The sequence below is a fragment of the Chanodichthys erythropterus genome, chromosome 3 (genome assembly GCF_024489055.1).
Source record: "Chanodichthys erythropterus isolate Z2021 chromosome 3, ASM2448905v1, whole genome shotgun sequence".
NCBI classification, from domain to species: Eukaryota; Metazoa; Chordata; class Actinopteri; order Cypriniformes; family Xenocyprididae; genus Chanodichthys; species Chanodichthys erythropterus.
In genome coordinates, this window is record NC_090223.1 from 57,700,144 (window position 1) to 57,726,131 (window position 25,988).

At 37.2% G+C, this 25,988-nt stretch overlaps 1 protein-coding gene across 1 annotated transcript in view; it reads left to right on the top strand.

Moving 5' to 3' along the window:
- Positions 1-19,343, top strand: part of LOC137005028 (uncharacterized) — a 31,039-nt gene extending 11,696 nt beyond the window's left edge. Inside the window, exons 7-8 of the mRNA XM_067365777.1 lie at positions 6,660-7,055; positions 18,988-19,343. Of these exons, the coding sequence (XP_067221878.1) occupies positions 6,660-7,055; positions 18,988-19,343 (752 nt within the window). The remainder of the gene's footprint in view (positions 1-6,659; positions 7,056-18,987) is intronic.
- The last annotated feature ends 6,645 nt before the right edge of the window (positions 19,344-25,988 follow it).

Below are 25,988 nucleotides of genomic sequence, written 5' to 3' on the forward strand. Positions count from 1 at the left end.
CAGTCTCCATAATATAGCCTAACATGGTGGAACTTTGAGGATGGGACAAGTAGTTAACATTTCAAAAACTAAAAAAATATTATATATATATATATATATATTATTAGGTTGCTAATTAGGTTGATTATCTGAATGTGCTCCTCCCGAACTTTGTTTTACTTTACACATACACATAATGTAAAAATTGCACATAATGTAATAAGTATTACATTATTATTGTAATAAAATTTTCTCAAAACCTAAAATCTTAAGCCCATAATGTAATGTTTTACATTATAAGAAAATAAATTTGTAATAACTTTTAAAACATAAAAATATTAGTATACATTTAACAATAGTATCACATTTTTAAAATTTAATTCCAGTCTTAAGCTACTTGTGAAATGCAACAGATTTAAATATTCATGCAATCATGATGATTATTAATGTTTTTAATAATCAACACAGCACTGCCCTTGAGTTAGAGTGTTGCCAGTTCTTTATCTGTGAGCCTCCTGGAAGCTGGCCTTAGTAATGAACGTAGTTAGGCTTTCTCTCTTTAGAGTCATCTTGTTGAGGCCTCTGTACTTGAGAAGCTCCGGCCTAGAATTGGCAAAAGTATCGCCTTTGGTAACTAGTCGGTACTGAAATTTTAAAAAAGTGATGCTTTGAGTGCTATTGAACGGATTCATAAACACTTCTTATTGCTCTTATGTTGTTGATGCGCTCATCGGATATGTCTGCGATTGGCTTCAATGATCAGTGCTGTAAAACATTGTAAATAGTCATCAATGACACTCCTCACCGAGCGCTTACACAGATACACAAAGGAGCATTTGAAAGCAGGCATCTATCATGGACAGTCCTGCTCCCGCTTTCAAATTCAAACACTTCCGTGTGCTTTCAAACCTGTTGATCATCGTATCCAGTGTAGGAACTGTGAACGAACCAGACAAATGAATCATTCAGATGATTCTTTCAAAACATTATTCTAATTCAGATTGAGGTTCCGGCTCCAGCCCGTCTGCAGATAAAGCCAGGCTGATTACTTTTACGACACATGCTTCCTGATAGCAGGAAAAGCGACATACCAAAGGGTTACTCAAGAAGACAAAGTTTCTTAGATGATCAGAGCAAAGAAACAGAGACAATGCAGACCCTTTTGTTTCCTTACTTCACAGGAAAGCCAAAGAGACTGTTGAACAAATAAAACTGCTTCAAAATTGTTCCAACAATTTTAACAGACTTATCAAACATCTTTTAACTACATACATTTTGCATTATGTGTCCACAAGTACTACCTGTAAACAGTTAGGCTTTAGAACACTCACAATTCATGTAAATGTGTTAAAGGTGACCTAGAATTAAAAATTGAATTTATATTGGCATAGTTAAATAACAAGAGTTCAGTACATGGAAAAGACATACAGTGAGTTTCAAACTCCATTGTTTCCTCCTTCATATATAAATCTCATTTGTTTAAAAGACCTCCGGAAAACAGGCGAATCTCAACATAACACAGACTTTTACGTAACAGTTGGGGTGTACGCTGTTTGCATAATGACAGCCCATGATTGAGGTATAACACAAGGGCAGAACATCTGGATTTGCACAGCTGAATAATCAGACTTGGTAAGCAAGCAAGGAAAACAGCGAAAAATGGCAGATGGAGCAAAAATAACTGACATGATCCATGATAACATGATATTTTTAGTGATATTTGATAACTGTCTTTCTAAATGTTTCGTTAGCATGTTGCTAATGTACTGTTCAATGTGGTTAAAGTTACCATCCATTCTTACTGTATTCACGGAGACAAGAGAGCCGTCGCTATTTTCATTTTTAAACACTTGCAGTCTGTATAATGCATAAACACAACTTCATTCTTTATAAATCTATCCAACAGTGTAGTGTTAGCCAGTTAGCCACAGAGCATAGCCTCAAACTCATTCAATATCAAATGTAAACACCCAGATAAATACAATACTCACACAATCCGACGCATGCATTCAGTATGCATGACGAACACTTTGTAAAGATCCATTTTGAGGGTTATATTAGCTGTGTAAACTTTGTTTATGCTGTGATAGAGTCGAGAGCTCGGGAGGGGGCTTTAAAGGGGCCGCAACCTGAAATCTGCTCATTTCTAAATATGCCTTAAAATAGGCAGTTAAGAAAAATGAATAAAAAAAATCTATGGGGTATTTTGAGCTGAAAATTCACAGACACATTCAGGGGACACCTTATGCCTCGTTTCCACTGAGCGGTACGGTTCGGTTCGGTACGGTACACCTTGATCAGGCTTGCGTTTCCACCGCAAACAGTACCCTTGGCGTATAGGGGTGGTGTAGCTGGAAAATAGTGATCGACGTCATTCTCGCGAGAAGAAGAAAACGATATAGTAAACAACAATGGAGGACATACTACAGCAGATCTTGTGTCAAATCTGTGGTTAATTTATAAAGAGAGCGCCTATTTGAAAATTCGATCTGACGTTGTCGGAGTTGTGAGATTCAGGCGATCACCGGGCGCTCGGTGCTCATGTACCCAGCCGAGAGCTGCTGTACCTCGGCTAATCCTTCTGACATTCGCCACTGGCTCTGATGTCTCTGTAATGGTTAAAAACAAGATATCATTCATCTTGTGTATAACGGGCAATCTTTGGTCTCATGAATTTATAATTTGTTCCCGGGCAAATCGTTTTGGCCAAGGGGAAAATTAAGTTTTATAACTTTATATATTTATTTAACTTTACCGTTGTCGTGCGCTGTACGTTTGACTGAATTGTTTGCTTGCCTTTATTTCTTATTGTAGCCTATACTGCCCTACAAAGCAAAAAGGCAGTAACTACGCAGAGTGCAGAACTGAGAAAAATGACTTAAAAGTTATCCTGTCATCCAGCCTAAGTAGTTGTAGGTAGATTATTGGACATGGTGCTGTTATGTTACTTTATATTAGCTTATTCTTTGTACATATCAATCCTCATATTTAATTTGATATTTTACCCCTATTTTGCAGTTACTGTATTATTGCTTTGTATTACTTACCAAAAACGTGACACCATACCAAGAAAAAAGGCAGTAACTACAGATTCTCCAAAAACTATTTTGCCACAACTTGGGCTATGGGTGTCTTAGATACACTGTATTTGAAATAATTGGAACCATTTGTTTTCCTGAACATGGATTTACAAAACCCAAACTAATTTGACCATTTTAGGTCAATATTTTCCACCCGGAAGCTGTTCTGGCGCTGAAACGGCTGCTTAAAGTCTCACATTGCTAAGCTGTATTAAGGTCCAAATGGGGACCATTTATTTTAGGACCACATTATTATTTGTGAGTATTAGATTAATGTGTGTCTGGGGGTGTTTCTGTATCTGTAATGTAGTATTTGCTATACCTACAAATCACATTAATGTTAAAGCACTCCAAAACAACTTTTCTTTGGAGCAATATAGGCAAGTTAAACTCCAATTCAACAGAGCAAAACAAAATAATTGTGTCTAAGTGTTTCTAAGGCTTTTTTAAACTCTTAGGATGATAAATAAGATAAACAAGTTGATTTTATACGGTGCAGTATCTGTTTCAGTAGGTTTATAAACACAAAGTACTGAATGAAATGAATACATGGGACAGATATTTCAAATTAGTAAACATACATTTAATAATAGATTGTATATAGATTACAGATTATATATATATATATATATATATATATATATATATATATATATATATATATATATATATGACAAAATAATGCATGAATTAGGCTAACACAATAATAAATTAATAATTTTGCAACCTCAATGAAAATGAAGAACGAAATAAAGCCAACACACAAAAACGCAACCTGGCTTCATATTTACATTAGGCCTACAATAATAGGATAAAACATAGAAGCTTGCAGTCATGCAGAGGGACAACATTTTAATATAATTTAGGGGAATCCAAATTAAACATATAATTTTATATTCAGAAGAAGAAGCCGTGCAATAAATAAATGCTTAGGAACAGGAACCAATGTGTTTGAGTCTGAGAGCTAAGGGGGGAGAGGGAGGGGGCGTAAATACCTGCGGAAGTTTGTTTTTTGTTGAAAGCATGGATGCTTACTAAAGAGAAAGATGTCAGTTTTGCTCACAACTCGCTAACTGCTCTAAACAGCGGACATAGTCTTCAAACAGCAGCTGTGAAGAGAGTGTGTTTTAAGTTGAACACCTGTCACGTTACACTGATAGCTGTGTTTATGGACAGTTATATTCTCCTGCTGGACAACAACGCAGGTAAGCAAAGCTATTTAAAACATTGCCTGTTAATTAGCATAATGCTATCTGAATGGACCTCTGAGAGGAAGTCCCGCCCTGGCAGCTGACAAGTGCTTATATTGTGATAGCCGAGCCTCTTAATGTTTAATCTGTCACTGTTACCATTCTCCGGGTATTTTCTTTTCAACGCCAGTTCGACTATCTTCTTTCCTCGGCTTTGTGCCATTTCAAACAAAATTTGTGTGAAGTTAGAAGGGTGAAATCGCAAATGTAAAAACCGTCCCGCGACTCGCCGCGAAATCAGCTGTGTGTGTTCACCATGGAAACAGTAACTTCACTGCGCAGCAACACGGTTATTTTTTTGTTAGGTAAAACATAACAAGAATACAGTAATGGATGTTACTGTACTCATGCTTTTTTCACTAGGGCTTTTTGCAGTTACTGTACAAACAACTACCATTTTTCTCCAAAACGACACACATTTCAGATAAGATGTTTTGTCACATAACAAAGGATGCCTTGAATGTCATGAAAATGACAATAACTAATTTTTGACCAAAAATGCAGTTACTGCCTTTTTGCTTTGTAGGGCAGTATAGCTTCTCATATTTTATTTATAATGGTTATTATTGATAATTAAAACTGACGTTTAACAAAAAGAGAAGGTTGTTTTGTCTTATTTCATTTTATTATATGCTACATACAGTGAAGATAATCAGAGTACATAATATGCACATTTGCCTGAACCACACATTAATAGGTTTCATATTTTTTAAATAAAAACGAAAAGAGGCAGGGTTGTGTTTTATATTTTGTTTTGTTTTATAGCCTACATGAAGTGAAGATAATTAATGCACGCATTGTCTGAACCACGTTTGTGTGTGGCGCCTCTTGTGTTGTTGTCATTCCCCTTGTAGCACGCGCAAGTGACGATTCTCTGTCAACCAATCAACGTTCTGCAGAGTGTAGCTCCACCCTTTTGGTACGGTACTGTTGTGCTAGGTACCCCAACGGAAGGGTACCCAAAAAGTGGTACGGTACGGTTCGGCTTTTTGGTACCATTCTCAACTTTTGGCAGTGGAAACGCAAATAAAAGGGTACCGACCCGTACCGAACCGTACCGTACCGCTAAGTGGAAACGAGGCATTAGACTTATATTACATCTTTTAAAAAAAAGTTCTAGGGCAACTTTAACTCTTGACTGAATGACTGAAAGTATGCCTTATTTGGACTTGATTTATTTCTTTTCATCTTTCGTAAATCATGGCCTGAATAAAATCTGTTTAAAATGTATCACATTCCAGTTAATAGCAATTATGTTAAAATGGCACTCTGCTAAAGCAGAGACAGACCAGGATGTAACACTTATGTTTTATTGGGGCCAGAGAGGAAGGCCCTCTTGAAACAGGACAATGGCTGATTGGCCAGGACTCCTCTGAGGTGTGACAAACAACTAAGTTTATGATCATATTGCAAGATAGTGAAAGGGGGAGTTGGTTAGTAAACGAGGAAGGAGTTGGTTAGTTCTGGGAAAAGAAGCCAAAACAAGTACCAAGAACAATGGAGTAACAAGAAGAACAGACAAGCCACTCATTCAAGCCATCCAACCTTCACTCACTTTTCTTTTTTTTTACTTAATTCTCCTTTACCGCTGAAAGTCTTGTGTTCTAAGTTTCGCCGCAAAGTTCAACCAACGACTTTTGCCGCTTCAACTCCAGCGACAAAGAGACTTCCTTTCATTGTTCCACACGGACCTGATCTGGACCAATCATCGAGTTGGGAAACTTTTCTCTGCACGACAAGGGATATTCACCTTTAAGTCAACGCAAGCAAGTACCTCCAGATGAAAACTGAACTGGTGCATTTAAATGAATGATTAATGGTTTGTTCGGGTCTTTGAAATGCATTGATAGGAATTCTGTTAATCATATCACTCTCTCTCTCTCTCTCTCTGTGCGCATGTGCGGCGTGGCAGTTGGGAGTGTGTGGAGTTGCTGAGTGAGTTTCTAACTTTTCCATTCTGAGTTTATTTTTATTTATTTATTTCTAATTTTGTTGTAAGTTAGAAGAGAAGTTGTCAGCTGATAAAGATGGGTTTAAATTCGGATGGTTTTTCTTATCTGTAAGCTCGGCACGCATGCAAGTGCATGCCGGCAGATGAATCAGTTTCCATTGAGAATGTTTTGGTTGCTATTGGTCGCGAAATAGGTGCACAAAACATAATCTCTGCGTCGAGAATGAATAAAGCAATTGTCGTATTTCTGAAAGGAATCGAAATGGTTAGTCATTTGGTGGAGTGTGGTTTGACTGTTCAAGATGTGTTTGTACCAGTCTTGCCTTTGTCTAATCTTTCGAAAAAAGTGATGATATCAAATGTACCTGGAAACGCTGGATGTGTCTGTTAAATTGACAGTGTTTGATAGGGACTATACGATCTTCATCACTACTGAGACCATGAAATGCTTTATTTGCGGAAAATATGGCCACATTAAAACAGGCTGTCCAGTGGTTAAAGAGGCTCAACGTGCAAAAAATGGTTCCGAATCTGATCCAGTGCGAGATGTTGTGGAGAATGATTTAGTTAAACGGACCACAGAAAGTGTTGCATCTGATTTGAATGCGGAAATTTCCGCGTCTATTGAAATGGGAGAAAAGGATGATAGTATTGAAATTACAGATGCGACAGTTCCTGACGCTAGACAGATTGGAACGAATGATCCTGTAGAGACTGTTGAGGGGTTAAAACAGTCTGGAGAAAAAGACAGGCCTAAAGTGAGTGATGTCTTGGATGAGGTACAGGCATCAAGCAGTAACATGATTCAAAATGATGCTGATCCATGGGCGTAGGTTTGGTCTCAGCTTTGGTGGGGAATATTATTGAATAATATTAGGCTAGTAGGCCTATATATGCTATAATGTTTAGTTATTTGATATCGCAGACTAAATACCGGCAGGCAGGAATAACTATATGCTAATTTACTCATTAAAACCAAATGTGTTCATCAGTGATTGTACATCAAGAGCAAGGACAAACCTTGTGTGCATTTTGTTTTGTGCTTTTTTTTTTTTTTTTTTTTTTTTTTTTAGGTACAATTTTTCTCTGAGTTTAAGTAAAATTTCTGAGACGTTCCAGAAAAATTCTCGCAGAGAGACAGCTGAAAGCGCACGCAGTTCTTTCATTTATTTATTTTATTTTACAAAAGTACAATGGTTTGTTGTTATTGTGAGCGTACACAAATAAAAGTAGACCATTTGTAGTCTTGCACTAGTCTATAGGCTATCGCCAAAAATGAGGGAAGGCCTGTTTTCAGTTGTTTCAGCTGTCATGAGGAAAAAATACATCATAAAGCGCCGGCGCGTTCGTCGGCCAGAGGGATAAAATTTAGCAAATTTAGTTTAATATTTATAGTAGGCTATAGCCTATTATTATTATTATTATTATTTAATTTCATCTCGATGATTATGATAATTGAATAGCATGACGGATGCGCAATGTTGGGAGACATGCAGCGGGTCAGACTTGAGTTTGACCACTTCATTGAGTTTTGTTTTATAGTAAGTCTTTCTTTAAAGTGAATTTCGTTTTGTAGAAATTGTATCTTAATTTCAATCAATGTTTCATCAACCAATTGCCTATATTTAATAAATGGGAAGAAAACCAAGAACGTCGGGTGTGGAATGGATTGAAGTGCGTATGAAGCCATATTTCCGCGGCCTTTGAATAAGGCTGAAGCAATAGACTTTCTTTCCTTTTTTTTTTTTTTTTTTTTTTTTTTTTTTATAAATTTATTTTATTACATGTCTTTATTACTTAATTAATCGATAAGATATTTTGGGTCTAACAATATAGGCTATTTTAGCTGGTCTAACAATATATTTTCAGTTATTTCGATCGGTGCATAATCGTTCATGATAATTCATGTATAGTAAAAAAAAAAAATAAACAACTCTAGACTTATTGGCTAGGCATGGAAAAGTACCGGTAGCTGACAATTAGCAGAGCTGGCGATGGGGTAAATACGCTTGGGCAATATATAATAATAATAATAATAATAATAATAATAATAAATATAGCTGCAAGCAGCAATTCGGGGCCAAGCCCCAGAAGGGGCAGTAGCGCAATACGGAGCAGGAAGAGCAAAAACAGCAGAAATTGAATGTACATGCTAAACAGCTCGTTCAGAAGGACAGGTGGAAATGAAATGAAAATTAATAGAAGTTCAGAGAATGAACACGGAATGAACTAAAAACACTTGTATCTCATTCAAGAGGAATAAAGATTAGTACAATGCTTATTTGGATAAAAAAGGTATCAAAATGACTCATTACACACAATTGTATAAAGGCACCCCACACGGGATTCGAACCCACAACCTCCGGGTCCAATGTCCATTTCTCAACTCATTGCGCCACTGTGCAGGTGAATGTTGGCACACCTGCCGAAGTTCATTAGTTCATGTGAAAATGAACTCAAAATGAAGAATTTTTATAAAACTGCACTGAATGTTATATTTAATAATTACTTATCATGCTGTAGCGCAATACAGAGCAGGAAGAGGAAAAACAGCAGAAAATGAACAAACATGAAACAGCTGGTTCAGAATTACGGGCGAAAATGAACTCAGAACTTATGTACATAAGCTTAGATGAAAATGAACACAGCATGAAACAAAAAGCATTTATTTCTAATCCAAGAGGCAGTAAAGGAATCAAAACACACTATTTCATAAAACCGCTCCACCTGGGATTCGAACCCACTATCTTGGGGTGCAGAGCTCATCAGGTAACTGGCTTTACACATTGAGCTACTTGAGGATGCACATTCAACAATCTGTGGAAGAGAACTTTTAGTGTAAGAAAGAATTTACAAAAAAGCATTACTTAGCATGCTAACCATATTAGCATGCTAAGCTAACTTAATGCTAATGAAGCTCATGGTTAACTTGATAGCTGAAGAGCCACATTAAAGAGAATGACAACTGGTTAGCATGCTAAGCAATTAGCATGCTAAGCTAACTAGCATAAGACAACAAACACAAGCAAGGTCACATTCAGAGATGAATATCTTGGGAATGGTAGCGAATATCAAAAATCCATTCAGTCATTTCTGTGCGGCTCGGTCCAAAGATCACCTGAGCTGATTTTGGACAAAATTGGACAAAAATTGTAGGAGGAGTAGTGAAAAAATGGAATACTGTACTTTTCAAAATGGCCACTACTGTACTGGGTGGAGTCTTAATGTAAGATATTGTATGTGATCAGTATGAAGAGAGGAATCAGTTGTATTGACATTCATTTTTCTGGAACAAAGGGTTCAAAAGTTATAACCTTTACAAAGGTGAATATTTGAACTGGTGGTGGCGCTATAGACTTAGTCCTAGATACTCCAAAGTTGGTCAAATTACTTTTAATTACTATCACTACAAGCATGCCAAATTTGATAATTTTCCTTCTTATGGTTCATTGATTACCATACAGGGGGAAGAAGAATAACTACGAATTTGGACATAAAGGAATTGCATGTGATAGCTTCAGATTAGACCAGTTTTAGGCAGAATGCCTAGAACAGACACAAGTTCTGCATCTTTTCCTGCCACAGTACCTCATGCGGTCTGGGCATGTGTCACACTGAGTTTCGAACCCACGATGCAGAGCATTCGGGATCCGTGGCGTAACACATTGAGCTAATCAGCCATGCAAGTTCATCAGTATGCTAAGCAGAGGTTTCAGTGTGAGAAAGAGTTCACAAAAAAAAGCTTCATAGCATGTTAACCATATTAGTATGCAAAGTTATTTAATGCCAACTAAGTTTTGGTTAACCTGTTGACTGAAGACCACATTAGAAAGAATAGCAATAGTTTAGCATGCTAAGCAATTACTGTGCTAAGCTAACTAGTATAAGACAACAAACACAAGCAAGGTCACATTCAGAGATGAATATCTTGGGAATGGTAGCGAATATCAAAAATCCGTTCAGTCATTTCTGTGCGGCTCGGTCCAAAGATCATCTGAGCTGATTTTGGACAAAATTGACCAAAATTTGTGGGAGGAGTAGCGAAAAAACTGTTTGATTTAATTCAATATGGCAGACAGGTACATTTAAGGAAAATGACAAATGACACATTGTCGGAATCGGCATAAGCCAGGGAATAAAATGACATAAAGCAGACAAATTTTGGATAATGTTTTCAAAAGTTATAAGCAATTTTGCAAAAATCATTATATCTGTGGAACACTAGGTGGCGCTGTGCTGAAACTTCTCATGTACCTTCAGGACACTCTGATGGTCATATGTACCAAATTTTGTGATGATATGTCAAATTGTTTAAAAGTTATTGCAATTTATGACAAAATTCAAAATGGCGGACACGTGGTTCATCCGATGTTGACGAATTCGATATCCTCGGATTCGGCATGGCACAGGGAATCCATAGACACCAAGATCTTGATTTTCTGACAAACTGTTCAAAAGTTATTGGCCAAAATAGCCATTTTTCATATCTCATGACCTGTAGGTGGCGCTGTTCCCAAGTTTGGCATAGACCCTCAGACCATGGTTCTGATGAAGCGTACCAATTTTTGTTTCGATTGCTCAAAGTTTGGCCGAGATACAGCCTCAATACTAATTTCGGGTCGACCTCGTTAACTTCGTGACATCATAACCTTTGAACAAAGATGAATAAAAAAAATCTGTTCAGTCATTTCTGTGCGGCTCAGTCCAAAGATAATCTGATCAAAGATTGGACAAAATTGGACAAATTTTGAAGGAGGAGAAGCGAAAAAAACAAATACTGTACTTTTCAAAATGGCCGCTACTGTAATGGGTGGAGACTTAATGTAAGAAGTTTAATAGCATCAGCATGAAGAGACGAATCAGATGAACTAAATTTAATTTTTCTATGACAAACAGTTCAAATGTTAAAACCGTTAGAATGTTGAAATTTTGAACTGGTGGTGGCGCTATAGAGTTGGTTCTAGAGACTCCAAATTTGGTCCAATCACTATTCATGAGCATCTCTACAACTGTGCCAAATTTCATAATTTTCTCATGTTCCGTTGATAGGGCTGCCATAGACTCCCATTCGGGAGGAAGAATAATAATAATAAAAGGGAAAACGTACAATTACAATAGGGGCTACAGCCCCTTCGGGGCTTGGCCCCTAATAATAATAATAATGTCTCAGCAAAGACCGAAAATGTTTCCCCTTTTTGTAATTTAGCACTAGCCTATTTTCTATGATCTTCTGCTTTCATTTTTGGGCTTCAGTTGGATGCTTTATTTTCATCTTTAGTCAATAGGTTGCTTCTTATGTCCCCTTTCTTCTTCATGGGTGGCATCTACAAAGTACAAAAAGGGGCAAAAAAACACGGAATATTAAAATGTTTTTACTTTGGCCTTTGTAGCTATGTTGCAGAGAGACAGCCCTGGTAACTTACCGTCGGCCGGCGTCGTCAACATGTGCGCGCACGCACACACGCCAACCGCTTGCTGCTAGTGCAAGCACAAAAGTAGTCCCGGCCCGCGCGTGTAGCCTGTCAGATACCCCGCCGCCAATCAAATTACGGCGTTTCTTGTACTGTCGTCGTCCTGGCCGTTAGAATCGATCCAAAAACCAGTGCAAAGATCCAAATAGCAGTTTAAAGGAGCTTGCTAAATATTGGTGGGGACAAATTTGTCATTTCAAAATATTGGTAGGGACTAGTACCTAGCGTCCCCCCCCTAAACCTACGCCCATGTGCTGATCTGTTGGTTGAAAAGCCAACATCACAAGTTGTTGACAGTGAATTGGATAGTGAGCGTTCAGATTTAATCACTGATGAATTGGATAAATTAAGCTCTCAGGAAAGTACTGTTGGGAGATTCAGGAAGTCTCGACTTTATAGTCTGGAAAAGTTAAATGACTTCTTGAATGCTACAAAAATTCAGAGAAAACCAAAGATTGAAATGTACTTTCCTGATAACGCTTTTTATTGATTCCTCTGTAAATGCTATGAAGAAAGCTACACTTGAGGAATTAGATCAGCCTAAGTGTTATCGTTTAAAAATGTTTGTAAGTGCTGTTAGAAAAAGAGTAAAGAAAAGTCCTTAAAGAGGTATTATGTATTGGAAATTACATCTATATCGATATTTATTTTATTTCTCTTTTCTTTTTCTTTCTCATCCTGATGGTATCCTTTAACATTGGATAAATGTAAATGGATGTAGAGATGTACGAAAGAGATCGACTTTATTTAAGTATTTACAACTTAAAAAAGGAGATAATTTTGTTGCAAGAGACTCATACTGATGTCTGTAATGAGACCGATTGGATAAATGAATGGGAGGGCAGTATTAGTCTTAGTCATGGTACGAATCTGAGTGCTGGTGTTGCATTTTTATTTTCAAAACGTGTTAAAGATAATCCAGTTATTTTAGAAATAATACCTGGACGCCTTCTTCGAGTTGATATAAAAATAGGTAATAATAGTTTTGCTTTTTATAATATATATGCTCCTAATATAGGAAGTGAGCGTGGTGATTTTTTAAAAAAACTTTCTGAAGAAATGTTGAAGTGTTCAGATGATAAGATTGTTGTTATAGGTGGTGATTTTAATTGTACTGCAGATCATAAATTGGATAGGAACCATGAAGAACCTCATTTTGGTTCGGTAGATGCATTAAAATCTTTAATTAATAGACATAATCTCATAGATTTATGGAGGGATGCTTATCCTAATGTGAAACAGTATACTTGGTTGACAATTAACTCAAATCATGTTTCTGCTGCAAGATTGGATCGTTTCTATACTGAGGAATGTAACAAAGGAAGATTTTTTAGTAATCGTATATCTCCTACATCTATGTCAGATCATCATTATATTTCTATGTCTATGTCTGTCTTGTCACCTAAATCCTATAAGTCACATTGGCACTTTAAGCTTTTGGAATGTGATTGGATATGATCTGTATGATGTTTTTTTGGAGTCCTTTAACAAAGGTGTTTTACCCTTAAGCTGACAAAGAGCAGTTTTGACATTAATCCCCAAGAAAGGAGATCTTGGACTCTTGAAGAATTGGCGTCCTGTGTCATTGCTGTGTACTGATTTTAAAATACTGTCAAAAGCAAAAGCTAAAAACGAATAGGTTGAAGAAATGTATGGGAACCATAATTCATGTAGATCAGTCATATCGTATCCCTAAAACGACAATTTTCGACAACTTATTTTTGTTAAGAGACATTATTGCAGTTGCAAAAGAACATCAAATTGATATTGGACTCTTATCTTTAGATCAAGAAAAAGCTTTTGACAGAGTGGATCATTTTTATTTACTAAAGACACTGAAGGCCTTTGGCTTTGGACCACAATTTGTCTCTTGTATTAAACTGCTTTACAGTGAAATTTTCAGTATGCTTAAGATTAATGGTTGTTTAACTAGACCTTTTGCAGTAACAAGGGGTATATGACAAGGATGTCCTCTTTCTGGACTTTTAATATTCAATTTCTATTGAGACTTTGTTGTCATATTTGAGGAAACGACTGTATGGTTTTTGTATTCCTGGTTTTCCAGAAATCCCACCTGTAAAACTCACAGCTTATGCCGATGATATCACTGTTTTTGTAAGGAACATTGATGATATGGCTGCTTTGACTTCTAGTCTGAAAATCTTTCAAAAAGCTACATCTGCTAGAATTAATTGGGATAAGTGTACATCCCTTCTGTTAGGTGAGTGGAAGAATATGGATCCTCCTCAACTTCCACAACAATGTGAGTGGATTAAAGATAGTTTTAAAGTTCTTGGGGTGTATTTAGATTCTGATACTTATATGAAAAAGAATTGGGAAGGGTTAGTTGACAAAATTGTAGGGAAACTACAGAAGTGGAGATGGATCCTCCCAAAGTTATCTTTTAGAGGGAGATGTTTAATCATTAATAATTTGGCAGCCTCAATGTTGTGGCACAGATTTACAGTGTTGAACCCCCCTGAAGAGTTATTGATTGTTATTCAAAAATCCTTCGTTAATTTCTTTTGGGATGGTTATCATTGGGTTCCTCCTGGAGTTTTATATCTCCCAGTTATAGAAGGAGGTCAAGGACTTATAAATCTGGAGGCAAGAGTTAAGACAATGAGGTTTCAGACATTGCAAAAGCTATTGTATTGTTCAGATAAGATACCCTGGATTGCATTAGGTTTGTCTGTTTTAAAATGTATTGGGGGAATTGGATTATCTAAGCAATTGTTCTTAATTGAAAAATCTTTTGTTTCAAAGTTTCAAAGTTTTTCTTCTTCTAATTTTTATGTATCTGTATTAAAAGCCTGGCAAGTGTTTACAAAATTTAGAGATGATAATGAACATTGTGTTGTTTTAGAACCATTGTTTTTTAATTCTCTTTTTAAAATGAATTCTTCTATTTTGAGTTCAGTAATTAATCTGTAAAATATCTACTGTAAAATATTTAATTGATTTTTCAAAGGGTCAAAGGTATGCGACTAAAATAATAGTCAATAAAGTTGATCTTAGTTCAGAAAGATGTTGAGGGGATAATTGGGCATCTTAAAAATTCTTTTCCTCAGTCTTTCTTGACCCATGTAAATAATGTTATTGAGAATGGTGAAAGGTCTTTGAGTTTTCCAGATCTTAGAGTTAATATAATTTTAGATCTGGATACAGACCTAAATAATACTTTATTGAAAGGATTTGAAAATGGTGGTGTGAGCTGATGTGATTGGTTGCTGAAACCACGCCCGCCTAGCTCGACGTGACCACATTAGCAAGCAAAGGAGCTATCTATCTAGATACTATCTAAATTATTAATAAAGATACGTTTTAACATCAGAAAGTTCTAAAGGTTTACTGTCAATTTACGGTGTTTTTTAAGATATAGATGCTCCAACACCAGTAATTTGTGTTGGGTGTGCAAATAACAACATGGAACATCAAATGGGACTTCATACCTTTATAGAGATCGCGAGATGAATCCAATCTGTGGCACTTGGGTAAAATATGAAGAGTTTGGTTCCAAAACGCAATAACTCCATTTTGATTAATTTGAGTAAAAAGGTGCTTTCTTTACCAAGAAAGTGGCAAGATGAAAACCACTATTTTCTGTTTCAAACTTTCAAATAGCATCTTTTAGTTATAAAAAAATTAAAAATTCAAATCAACATTTTGATTTTAAAAAGTTTATTATAAAAACGTATTATTTTTTTCCCAAAATGCAATAAATCCATGACACTTTTTTTTTTTCAAAATGCAATTAATCCATCAATATAAAAGTTATTTTTCAAATGTTTTTCAAAGTTGATTCATATACATGACAGAGTTTTAACTTTGCCAATATTTATCTTATAAAAATACTAAAAATACATTCAGCCATCACTCCCAAAATGAATCTTGTTAATGTTATAAATTATTTGTCATTACCGATTAAAGAGTATCTGGCGCCACCGTATGGTTAAATAAGCACATTTGCCGAGTACATTGGTATTAAAAACGGCTTTTAAAAAAAGCCTTCAATGTTTACAGTGGGTGGAATGGAGCGCTGTGATTTGGTTGAGAGCGGATATATTGCGTTCTGCAGAGAAAGGAGACTGGCGTTTGTCGCGTTTTGGAAAGAAAGGGAGAAAACATGACAGAATAACACGACGGATATCGCGTTTGGCGCAAAATTAATAAATGACATTTCAATACCGACCAGATACAATACTGATTTAGGCGAAAACTCAATTTTTTTGAAAATGGCGTTTATCGCGTTTTGGAACCAAACTCTTCATATAAATGTCCATTGCAAAACAAAAAAAAACATTTCACATTTCTTCTGAATGATCTGCTCTCTGTTATCGTTCTTCAAGAAAGGATGCAATCTGAGCAGCGATCGTATCTAACAAACAAATGAGCCTGTGTCCAAAGTATATATTTTTCAAAATAGTGCAGCAGTTTTAGTTATAATATCCAAGCAGTGCTGTCAAAGTTGTATATCCTCCTGGTTTTGTCATTGTAGTAAATCTCGCAATCAAAACTTTCAGCCAATGCCACGATCCAACAACGTGTGTTCTGTGTCTCTTCCCCATGCATGCACACAGACACACATCAGTCTCGAATATTACGCAGCAAGCCATATTTTATAATTGTATAAAATAATCGAGAAAAAAAGCACAAAACGGCTGAGATGCCAAATTCAGCAGCAGCTGAGGTGACATGACAGCTCACAGACAGCAGTGCACTCTACCTGTCACTCAAGTGACCACGCCCTTAATTATGCAGAATTTTAAGGCTTAATATAATTTAAACGGATAAGTTATAAAAAAAAAATCACCCCCCTCAGAGTTGTCATGAAGGGCAAAATTAGCAGTATAGACCAAAACTCAATTTGAACCAGAGTGAAAACATGTTTTTTTTCTGCTGTAAACTTGGCTGTTTTAACATGATGGTCAATGAGAATCTGCTCCTTTTTGCAGCCTGTCCCTAGCGGCCAGTCGATGAATTGCAGTTTAAGTTACTTCCGTATTGGCTTCACGAGAAACTGGGGGAGGTTGCCGCTTGGTTGATACTAAATGGAGAGAATATCTATCAATTTCTTCAGAAATAACTCCAGCATGGAATTGTTTGTATAAGCCCCCTATTCCTAAGAGGTCTGGGGACCTCCAATGGAGAATACTCCATTGTGCTGTGGCATCAAATAGTTTTGTGTCAAAATTTAATGGGATGATTTTATCTACATGCCCTTTTTGCAATACTGATATTGATACTGTTTTTCTTTTTTTTTCTTTTTTGTGATTGTATAAGATTAATTCCTTTGTTTGGATTGCTGGATAAAATATTTACTAAACTTGGTTTTATGTTTACAAAAAATATGTTCATTTTGGGTGTGAAGTATAAGAAAGAATGGAAAGCACAATGTACACTTGGTAATTTTTTAGTGGGACAGGCGAACAGGCGAGTGGGACAGGTTAGCTATTTTAAAATCCCATGGATGTAGGAATGATGGGAGAGATAATTTGCTTGGAATGTTTAAATCTCTTGTAGAGAGTCGTGTTGTTGTGGAATATGCATATTGTAAATTATTAAATAACATGCAATTTTTTTATGTAAGGTGGAGTGTGAAAAATGCTCTTGTGATGAGAGATGAGTTTGGAGAGTTATTGTTCAATTGGTGAAATGTAAAGAATGTTTTTAAAATGGCTGTTTGATTAAAAGAGTTTCAAAAGTCTCTCTCTCTTTCAAAACTCTTTCTCTCTCATTTCCTTCTTACTGCAACGCGTATGAATGTGTGTGCCTTTGTGTTAGATTAGTTTGTGTTAGAATAAATAAAATCTCTTGTAGATTTTAAAAAGAAAGTGCCTTGTATTATGTGCTTTATGATTTAATGTCTTAAACTGTGATCAAGTTACCTGCTCTAATCAGTGTTTTCACGATTGTTGGATATTTATATCCGTTACAAGAGCTTATTACAGCTCGAGCAAATGAACGCTGGACGAATCAGTTGCTCGGTCGTAATCTAAACAACTCTTTATAATTCTCTATAAATATTTCATTTGAGCTAATTTTACTTTCTAGGGTGTTTTCCCTACATCAGTCACAAACATATCCGAGAATATTCCACGATAATATGGAACAAGATGCCATGCTTCAGGCATTCCTGCACAGGTCTCCTTCAGACAAGAAGTGGATGACGTAATGTTCAGTCAAACTCTGTTACACCTAAAGGCTTAAACATAATATGCAGGTGAAATACAACAGCAATGTTTCTATGGATTAAAAGATTATCAGTAATACGCTGATTAACCCTCAGGGGTCTGAGGCTGATTTGGGGCCTGGAGAAGTTTTGACATGCCCTGACATTTGTGCTTTTTTCAGTTGTTCATAAACATATTAACCCTTTCGAGCGTGAGTTTAAAATATTCTAATTGTCCCCCCAGAGTGAGTTTTTTTAAGGCGACCGTTATTTTAGAATGTTTGCCTTTAATGTTTCCATAGCGACGCGTCTTGCTTGTCACGAGCGCTGAACGCAGCCACAATAACACTGTTATACGCTATTATTTTGTTTTTCCTTGTTTATTTAAAATATTCACAAACTTGCTTACCATGTCATCAACTATCTGATATTCCGATCCTCAAATATGTGTAAGTGCGTGTGTTTTGTCATTTAAAAGCCTTTATAAATGATCTTTATCTTGATCTATAATGCGAGATGGTCCTGTCAGTCGGATTTACAGCAGGTGAATTCATCTGTTTCTCCCGAAATATAAGCAAGTAAGTGGCTGGTGAACTGGAAGAAAAATAGAGTAAACTTTATAGTTACTTAGGCCTATTATGTGTGTCTGATATGAATAAATGTCGGCAAATTGTATTTGAATGGATTGTTATTGTTCCTTCCACTGATGTCTGACATCAGTGTGTATTTTATAAACTCTAAATATATTGTTTTAATGGTGCTTATGCGTATTTAAATGTCTGAAACCTTAAAAGAAACGTTATGTGGCTGAAAACACTGCATAGTTGTGATATATGACAAGAGCTGCGCGCGTCCGTCTCGCAGCCAGGGCGCGAAAGCACAGTTTGAATCTGGCAGTTATGTGACGTCGCTGAACGTTTGAAATCCCATATGTGGGACCGTACGCCCAGGGGCACTGAAATAAAAATCCCATATGTGGGACTGTACCGCTCAAAGGGTTAATGAAAAAAGTTTCAGTACACTGTATTCAGCACAAACTAGGCTACAATAATATGTAAGGAACATGTATGTGTTACGTATGCAGGTAGAGCGGCGGCTGGAGCTGAGGGCTCGGCGGCGGCGGCTGAAGCTGAGGGCTCGGCGGCGGCGGCTGAAACAGAGGGCTCGGCGGCGGCGGCTGAAGCAGAGGGTTTGGCGGCGGCGGCTGAAACAGAGGGCTCGGCGGCGGCGGCTGAAGCAGAGGGTTTGGCGGCGGCGGCTGAAACAGAGGGCTCGGCGGCGGCGGCTGAAGCAGAGGGTTTGGCGGCGGCGGCTGAAGCAGAGGGTTTGGCGGCGGCTGGAGCAGAGGGCTCGGACCAAAAGTCTATAAGCCAGGCCGCCTCACTTGGCGGCTCATATGCGAGGCTGGAAGAGGGGTCCAGTCTATTCCCTCATATATAATTAAAATGCCCGTAGGAACAGGAGAGGGCTCGGCTGCTGAGACTGGAGAGGGCTCAGTGGCAGGCTCGGAGAGGGCTGGAGCTGTTTGTTCGGTGGCGGAGACTGGAGTGGACTTGGGCCTTTTCTTCTTCTTCCACCTTCTGGACCCAGCAGAGGAGTGTGGGTCCGCATGGAACAGGCAGGAAGTTCGCTGGAGGGGTATGCGGAGGAAGACTGTGGCTGACTGACTGGCCCGGCCAACCGTGTTTCTGGATGGACTAGAGACAAACACTCATCCTGAACCCAATCAACGAAGAATTTGGAGCCATTTAACCACAAAATGGAATTGATAGTTTCGCTTAAGGAGAAACGATAATCAGGTTCACCAAAACGGATAGTGTCATCATCTAGTCCATCCAGAAACAGGGAGATCAAACATGCATCAGGCCAGTCAGACAGGAAAGCGAGCTCAACAAACACCTCCACATACCTCTCCAGCGAACGACCAACCTGCAGGAGCCCGATGAGGCGATCGCCGGTTGCTAGAGGTGTTGGAGGAGCAGTAGCCAGGGAGCTGGGTAAAGTCTCCATTACTTCTGTGGAAATCCAGTCGGTTTAAAGGTCCGTTCTTCTGTTACGTATGCAGGTAGAGAGATGAGGCTGATACAGATTTCCACAATAGCAGCAATACATTTATTAAACAGAAGGCAGAGAACACCAAACATACATCTAACACAACAGAGAACAGACAAGGAGTGCAGGGAGTTAGTGCCATGTAAAGGGAGTGATGATAATAGAGTCCAGGTGCAGGTGATGAGTGATGATGAGGAGCTGACGAGGGGAGTGAGTGCAGGTGATGAAACAGGAGGATCATGGGAATAGTAGTCCAGGGAGACAGGGGATCTGTGACAGTATGTACATGTTTGTATTTTTGAAGGAATAACGTTTATGCGTGGTTATTGAAAAAACAAAAAACTTAAGTCACTGAAATAAAGCCAAAAAATATATATTAAATCTGTGTTCACAAGACTTCTGGGTATTGGAGGTTGTAGACTAGAGTTTTTGCTTCAAAATTATGTAAAAATTATCATTCCTACTCCTTCATATAAAACAATAGAGAGATTTAAATTTTCTAAAACATCTTTGGTCAAGAAACACAGTATGCGTGGAGGCGTGAATAATCATGAATAATGGGTGATTCTCACCTGAGAAGACAAAAGAATCGCATAAAAGAGCTCTAATGACCTGCATAAATAATGAGGCCTTTCAGTCAGATAGGCTGTGAAAAAAACCCTCTGTTGATCATGTTTCAAGCTCATCATAATGTAAATCAAACATACAGAAAAAACAGCAATACTGTGAAATATTATTACAATTTAAAATAATGGTATTCTATTATTAAAATATAATGCATTTCTATGATACAAAGTGTCTGAACAGTTATGTTACCTCTTTGGCATTTCATATAGGCTTTTAGCTTAAAAGCATGCACATTTGGAGAAATATTGATGGATTCTCATGTTTATGTCAATTTTCTATACAGAGGAGTATTTATTCAATATTTATTGTCGGCACTTTTAGTCCACAAATGCCAATGCTAAAGAAGAATAGGCAATCCAGGAAATAACTGAACTAACAGAGGCCAGAGATCGCTAACTATGGCTATTCAAAACACTTTTCAAGACAATAAATACACGATTGAGACGATGTATGCATGTATTGACTGAATTTGCCCCTGAATAGCGCTGGCTCCGTGGGCGTGGCCGCATTAGCGGATAATGAGCTGAATCAAGGACTTCTGACATGGCTCTCTTTTCATACAGATTACATAAACACAGAAGGTTTGTTTTCGATTTGACTTACATCATTTAAAACCTGACATTTCAGTGTTTCTTTAGACACAAGTCTAATTTTTTTGTGATTAATATTCACTAAATTACAGTTCATTTTCTGAGAACTATCAGATTGGACTTCATTCAGAGGGAGACGAGAGATCACGCATCATGTTAGTTTTCTTTATTTTACAAAAAGCACAACATTTTGTTTTTACTCTGAGTGTACACAAATAAAAGAAGATATTCCACAGATTAAAATGGTGTATAGCTCTTAATTGTATGTGCAACATTGACTGAGTATTTTGAGTCTCTTTCACACTGGTTAGAAAAAAAAACACGGTCATCACGCCGGCGTGACCGCTGACCCGAGAGAGTTAATAAATGGTCGTACATCAGCATTTTCCCAATACTCTTAACCAAAAATGATAATGATTTTAGTTTTATTTAGGACATCAATGAAGTTTAAAGGTGTCCTAGAATTGAAAATTGAATTTACCTTGACATAGTTGAATAACAAGAGTTCAGTACATGGAAATGACATACAGTGAGTCTCAAACTCCATTGTTTCCTCCTTCTTATATAAATTTGATTTGTTTAAAAGACCTCTGAAAAACAGGTGAATCTCAACAAAACACTGACTGTGACGTAACAGTCTGGATCATTAATATGTACAACCCCAGTTTTTGCATATGCCAGCCCATGATCAAGGCATTAGACAAGAGCAGCCAGTATTAACATCTGGATCTGCACAGCTGAATCATCAGACTAGGTAAGCAAGCAAGAACAACAGTGAAAAATGGCAGATGGAGCAATAATAACTTACATGATCCATGATATCATGATATTTTTAGTGATATTTGTAAATTGTCTTTCTAAATGTTTTGTTAGCATGTTGCTAATGTACTGTTAAATGTGGTTAAAGTTACCATCTTTTCTTACTGTATTCACAGAGACAAGAGCCATTGCTATTTTCATTTTGAAACACTTGCAGTCTATAAACACAACTTCATTCTTTATAAATCTCTCCAACAGTGTGGAATGTTAGCTTTAGCCACGGAGCACCATCAAACTCATTCAGAATCAAATGTAAACATCTAAATAAATACTATACTTACACAATCCGAGCATGTGATTTAAAGGGGCCGCAGCCTGAATCGATGCATAGTTAATGATGCCCCAAAATAGGCAGTTAAAAAAATGTATTTAAAAAAATCAACTGTTTTGCTCATTGTTAGTTAATTTTAGTTAATGGATTACCTAATGTGAACTAATGTGACCTTATTGTAAAGTGTTACCAAAGAGTCATTATTTATCACTGTATGAAACAATTACATATCATTAGTATAAAATTGTTTTATTTAAAATATTTTTCAGATAATTGTTGATTGACAGCTAACTAGACATAAGACAATTTGGTTAAACAATACAAGAATCAAGAGATTTCATCCCCAAATTACTGACATTTCCTTTTAAAAATCTGCCTCTAAACACATAATATGGTTTCTACAAAATAAAACCAGAAACTGAGGGTAACGTGGGTATGATAAGCGGCGCACGGACACGTCCCACAGACACGTCCCGAGTCCTGGTCAAAATTGCTTATTTCTCTGGATACATTCTTGGAAGCATTTGGTATAATGTAGGTACACAAGTCAACAAAATATATAACATTGTTCTAGTGGTTTTTGGATATTTGAATCCAAAAATGTTACATATTGTGCCTATAAACAACTTATTTAAGGCTAAATAAGGTCCATAGGTTTTGCCTCTTTGTTGCCATCTCTGTTTGAAACCTGCAAAAAAAAAATTGCAGTTATTTGCGGAATTATCATCTTTACATGGTTTGTGCATCGGCACGGCTTCTCAGCTAATCTAATGTTTTGAGGAGAATGCGGCTGTCAGTCACCGCACCGGTGTGGATACTGTACTTCGGAATCACAGACTGTAGTCTTGGAAAAATGACCAAAGTAAGAATTTTCAGCTGAGAATCTCATCTGAACAAGTAACATGTCTGCAACTTTTGTTCTGACCAACTGAGAAGAAAAAAAAAACGCATTACAATAAATCGCTCTGCCAATGGTGATTAAATCTAACGATCGCTTAACTCATATCACATCAAACAGCAAATTATTATTATACTGTGGCGAGGGGGGCGTGGTTTAGCGGGGTCTGCAACAGGAGGGAGCGTCTGCGGAAGCGCGGTGATTGAACGAGTTGAATGCAAATCACGAACACCTGTTTCTCGTTCCAGTAATTGGTGTGGAGACAGGATAAAACGCCAGGAGAAGCAGGAGCGGGTGAGAAAGAGAGTCTGCTGACAGTCGATGTGTGAGCCGTGCTCATTGCTTGGAGTGAAGCCCGTCATCGGATGTGGAATTATTGAGTGTGCGTTGCACCGTCCTTTTGTTTGTTTTGTTTGATATTTTCTCTGGTGAGAATAAAAAGACTGTCAGCAGCCAAAGCCGATCCCTGTCCTCTTCCTTCCCACTACACAAGAACCTTACCACATATACTTTTTTCTCAAATTGTTAATGTTAACAACAACAGCATGACTACATGTATTAGTGTTACCTGTAGATTTCTATTTCTGTACAATATAATCTCTAACGTTAATTTTGTCAGACCATACAATCCGCCATCAAAATGATGAGTTTAATTATTCCAGCTGCTGTGAAGAATAAGCTATAAATGATCCATGACTTTCAGTATCCTCCACATGCCAAATAACTCACAATTATTGAAGATAATGTAAATGCAGCCAAATTGAACAAGATGAACTTAAACAAATACACTGAATGATTATACCTGTATTTAAATCCCATTCAAATGATCCCAATTCACACTGTAGAAAAAAAAGTGTACTAGTGTACTTCTGCGATCAGTCGAAGTTCCTTTCTGCATAAATACTGGAAACATTTCCACAAAACAGTTCCTTTCTGCATAAATACTTGCCATATAAACACAGATGAGGAACAAAACACAGTCCACTCCAGGAGAGAAACTAGTGTTAGTTTGTTGGCATCCTGATAACACCATAACTGTCTGAAAGTGTAAATGAAAATATAGAAAGGAGTACAACCTGCATAATGCACAGAAAAGATGGACAAAATACCGATGATATTTATGAAAATGATGACATTATTAAAGGTAAAATTGGAAAAGAGATCACGGACTCAACGCAAATAAAATCATCTGAACTCACATGCACTGAGATTAATAATTCACTCAGTTTTCACGCAGTTAATGTCTGTTGTGTTAAGTGGATGAATAAAGAGAATAACAGCATGTTTGTTCATGTACAGAAAGTGATTCTGTCAGAAGCTCCAGAGCAGCTCTAGTGTGTTTGGGTCTGCTGTGTGTTCTTCTGCTGACTGCAGTCATAGTGCTGTGTGTCTACATCCATACAAAGAGCACAAACTACACAGAAGAGAGAGACCAGCTACTAACCAATATTTCCAGCCTCACAGATGAGAAAGACCAGTTAATAATCCAGAATGGTAATCTGACTAAAGAGAGAGACCAGTTTAAATCAGAAAAAAACAAACAGATATGTTTTGACAAAGTAGGTAAGTTTCTTCAGTCTAACTGGTAACTTGGCTATGAAGGCATATCAGACTCCATTATTAAAGTGAAGAGTTGTGACTGGATCTGTTGTGTTGGGTCGTCTGGCTTATTTAAAGCTGTAACTGTTGTGCTCATACTGAACTTGCGGTGTTTGTGTTACTGCCATACAGGGACGTGCACAGACATTTTGGGGGGCAGGGGCTCAAGTGGAAAAAAAGGCCACTTCTCATAATTATTTATTTAAAAAATTATAAACAAAACATTAAATGCAAAGTTGACTGGAAGGAAGAAATTGGGTAGGCAAAGGTGCACAAGCAACAAGGATGACGTCTGCTGGTGTTGGTCCATTGTGTTTTATCAAGTGCAACGTCACTGCAGCCATCTTCCAGGAGATTTTTGCTTTCATCTGCTGACAAGCTTTATGGAGATGCTGATTTCCTTTTCCAGCAGGACTTTAGCACCTGCCCACAGTGCAAAAACCACTTCCAAGTGTTTTGCTGACCATGCTATTACTGTGCTTTATTGGCTAGCTAACATGCCTGACCCATGAAGCTATGGGATATTTTCAAGAGAAAGATGAGAAACAGTCGATCCAAAATATATAGATGATCTGAAGGCTCAATAGTGCCTCAGCAGTGCCACAGGATGATCACTTCCATGCCACACTTCACTGATGCTGTAATTTGTGCTAGGAGCAAGTACTTTGCTGTAACATGTGCTGCCAACCAAGTATTGAGTGCACAAATGAACATACTTTAAAGAACTTGAACTTTTCTGTTTTGCAAATCCATTTTTTGATTGATCTTAGGAAATATTCTAATATTTTGAGATATTGGATTTTGGACTTTCATGAGCTGTAAGCTCTAATAATCAAAATTAAAAAAAAAAACCTTTTGAAATGTTTTACTTTACATGTAGGGAATCTAGAATATAGGAAAGTTTCATTTTTAAAAATAATTTACAATAAAAAAAATGAACTTTTTCACAATATTCTAATTATATGACCAGCACCTGTAATTCATGAACACAACTTCATTCTTTATAAATCTCTCCAACATGTGTAATATTAGCTTTAGCCTGTTTGCCAAGGAGCACCATCAAACTAATTCAGAATCAGATTTAAACATCCAAATATATAACGTTACTATACTTACGTGATTAGATATGCAGCATGATGAACACTTTGTAAAGATCAATTTTGAGGGTTATATTAGCTGTGTGAACTTTGTTTATGCAATGTATTATAGAGTTGCAAGCTTGGGGGCAG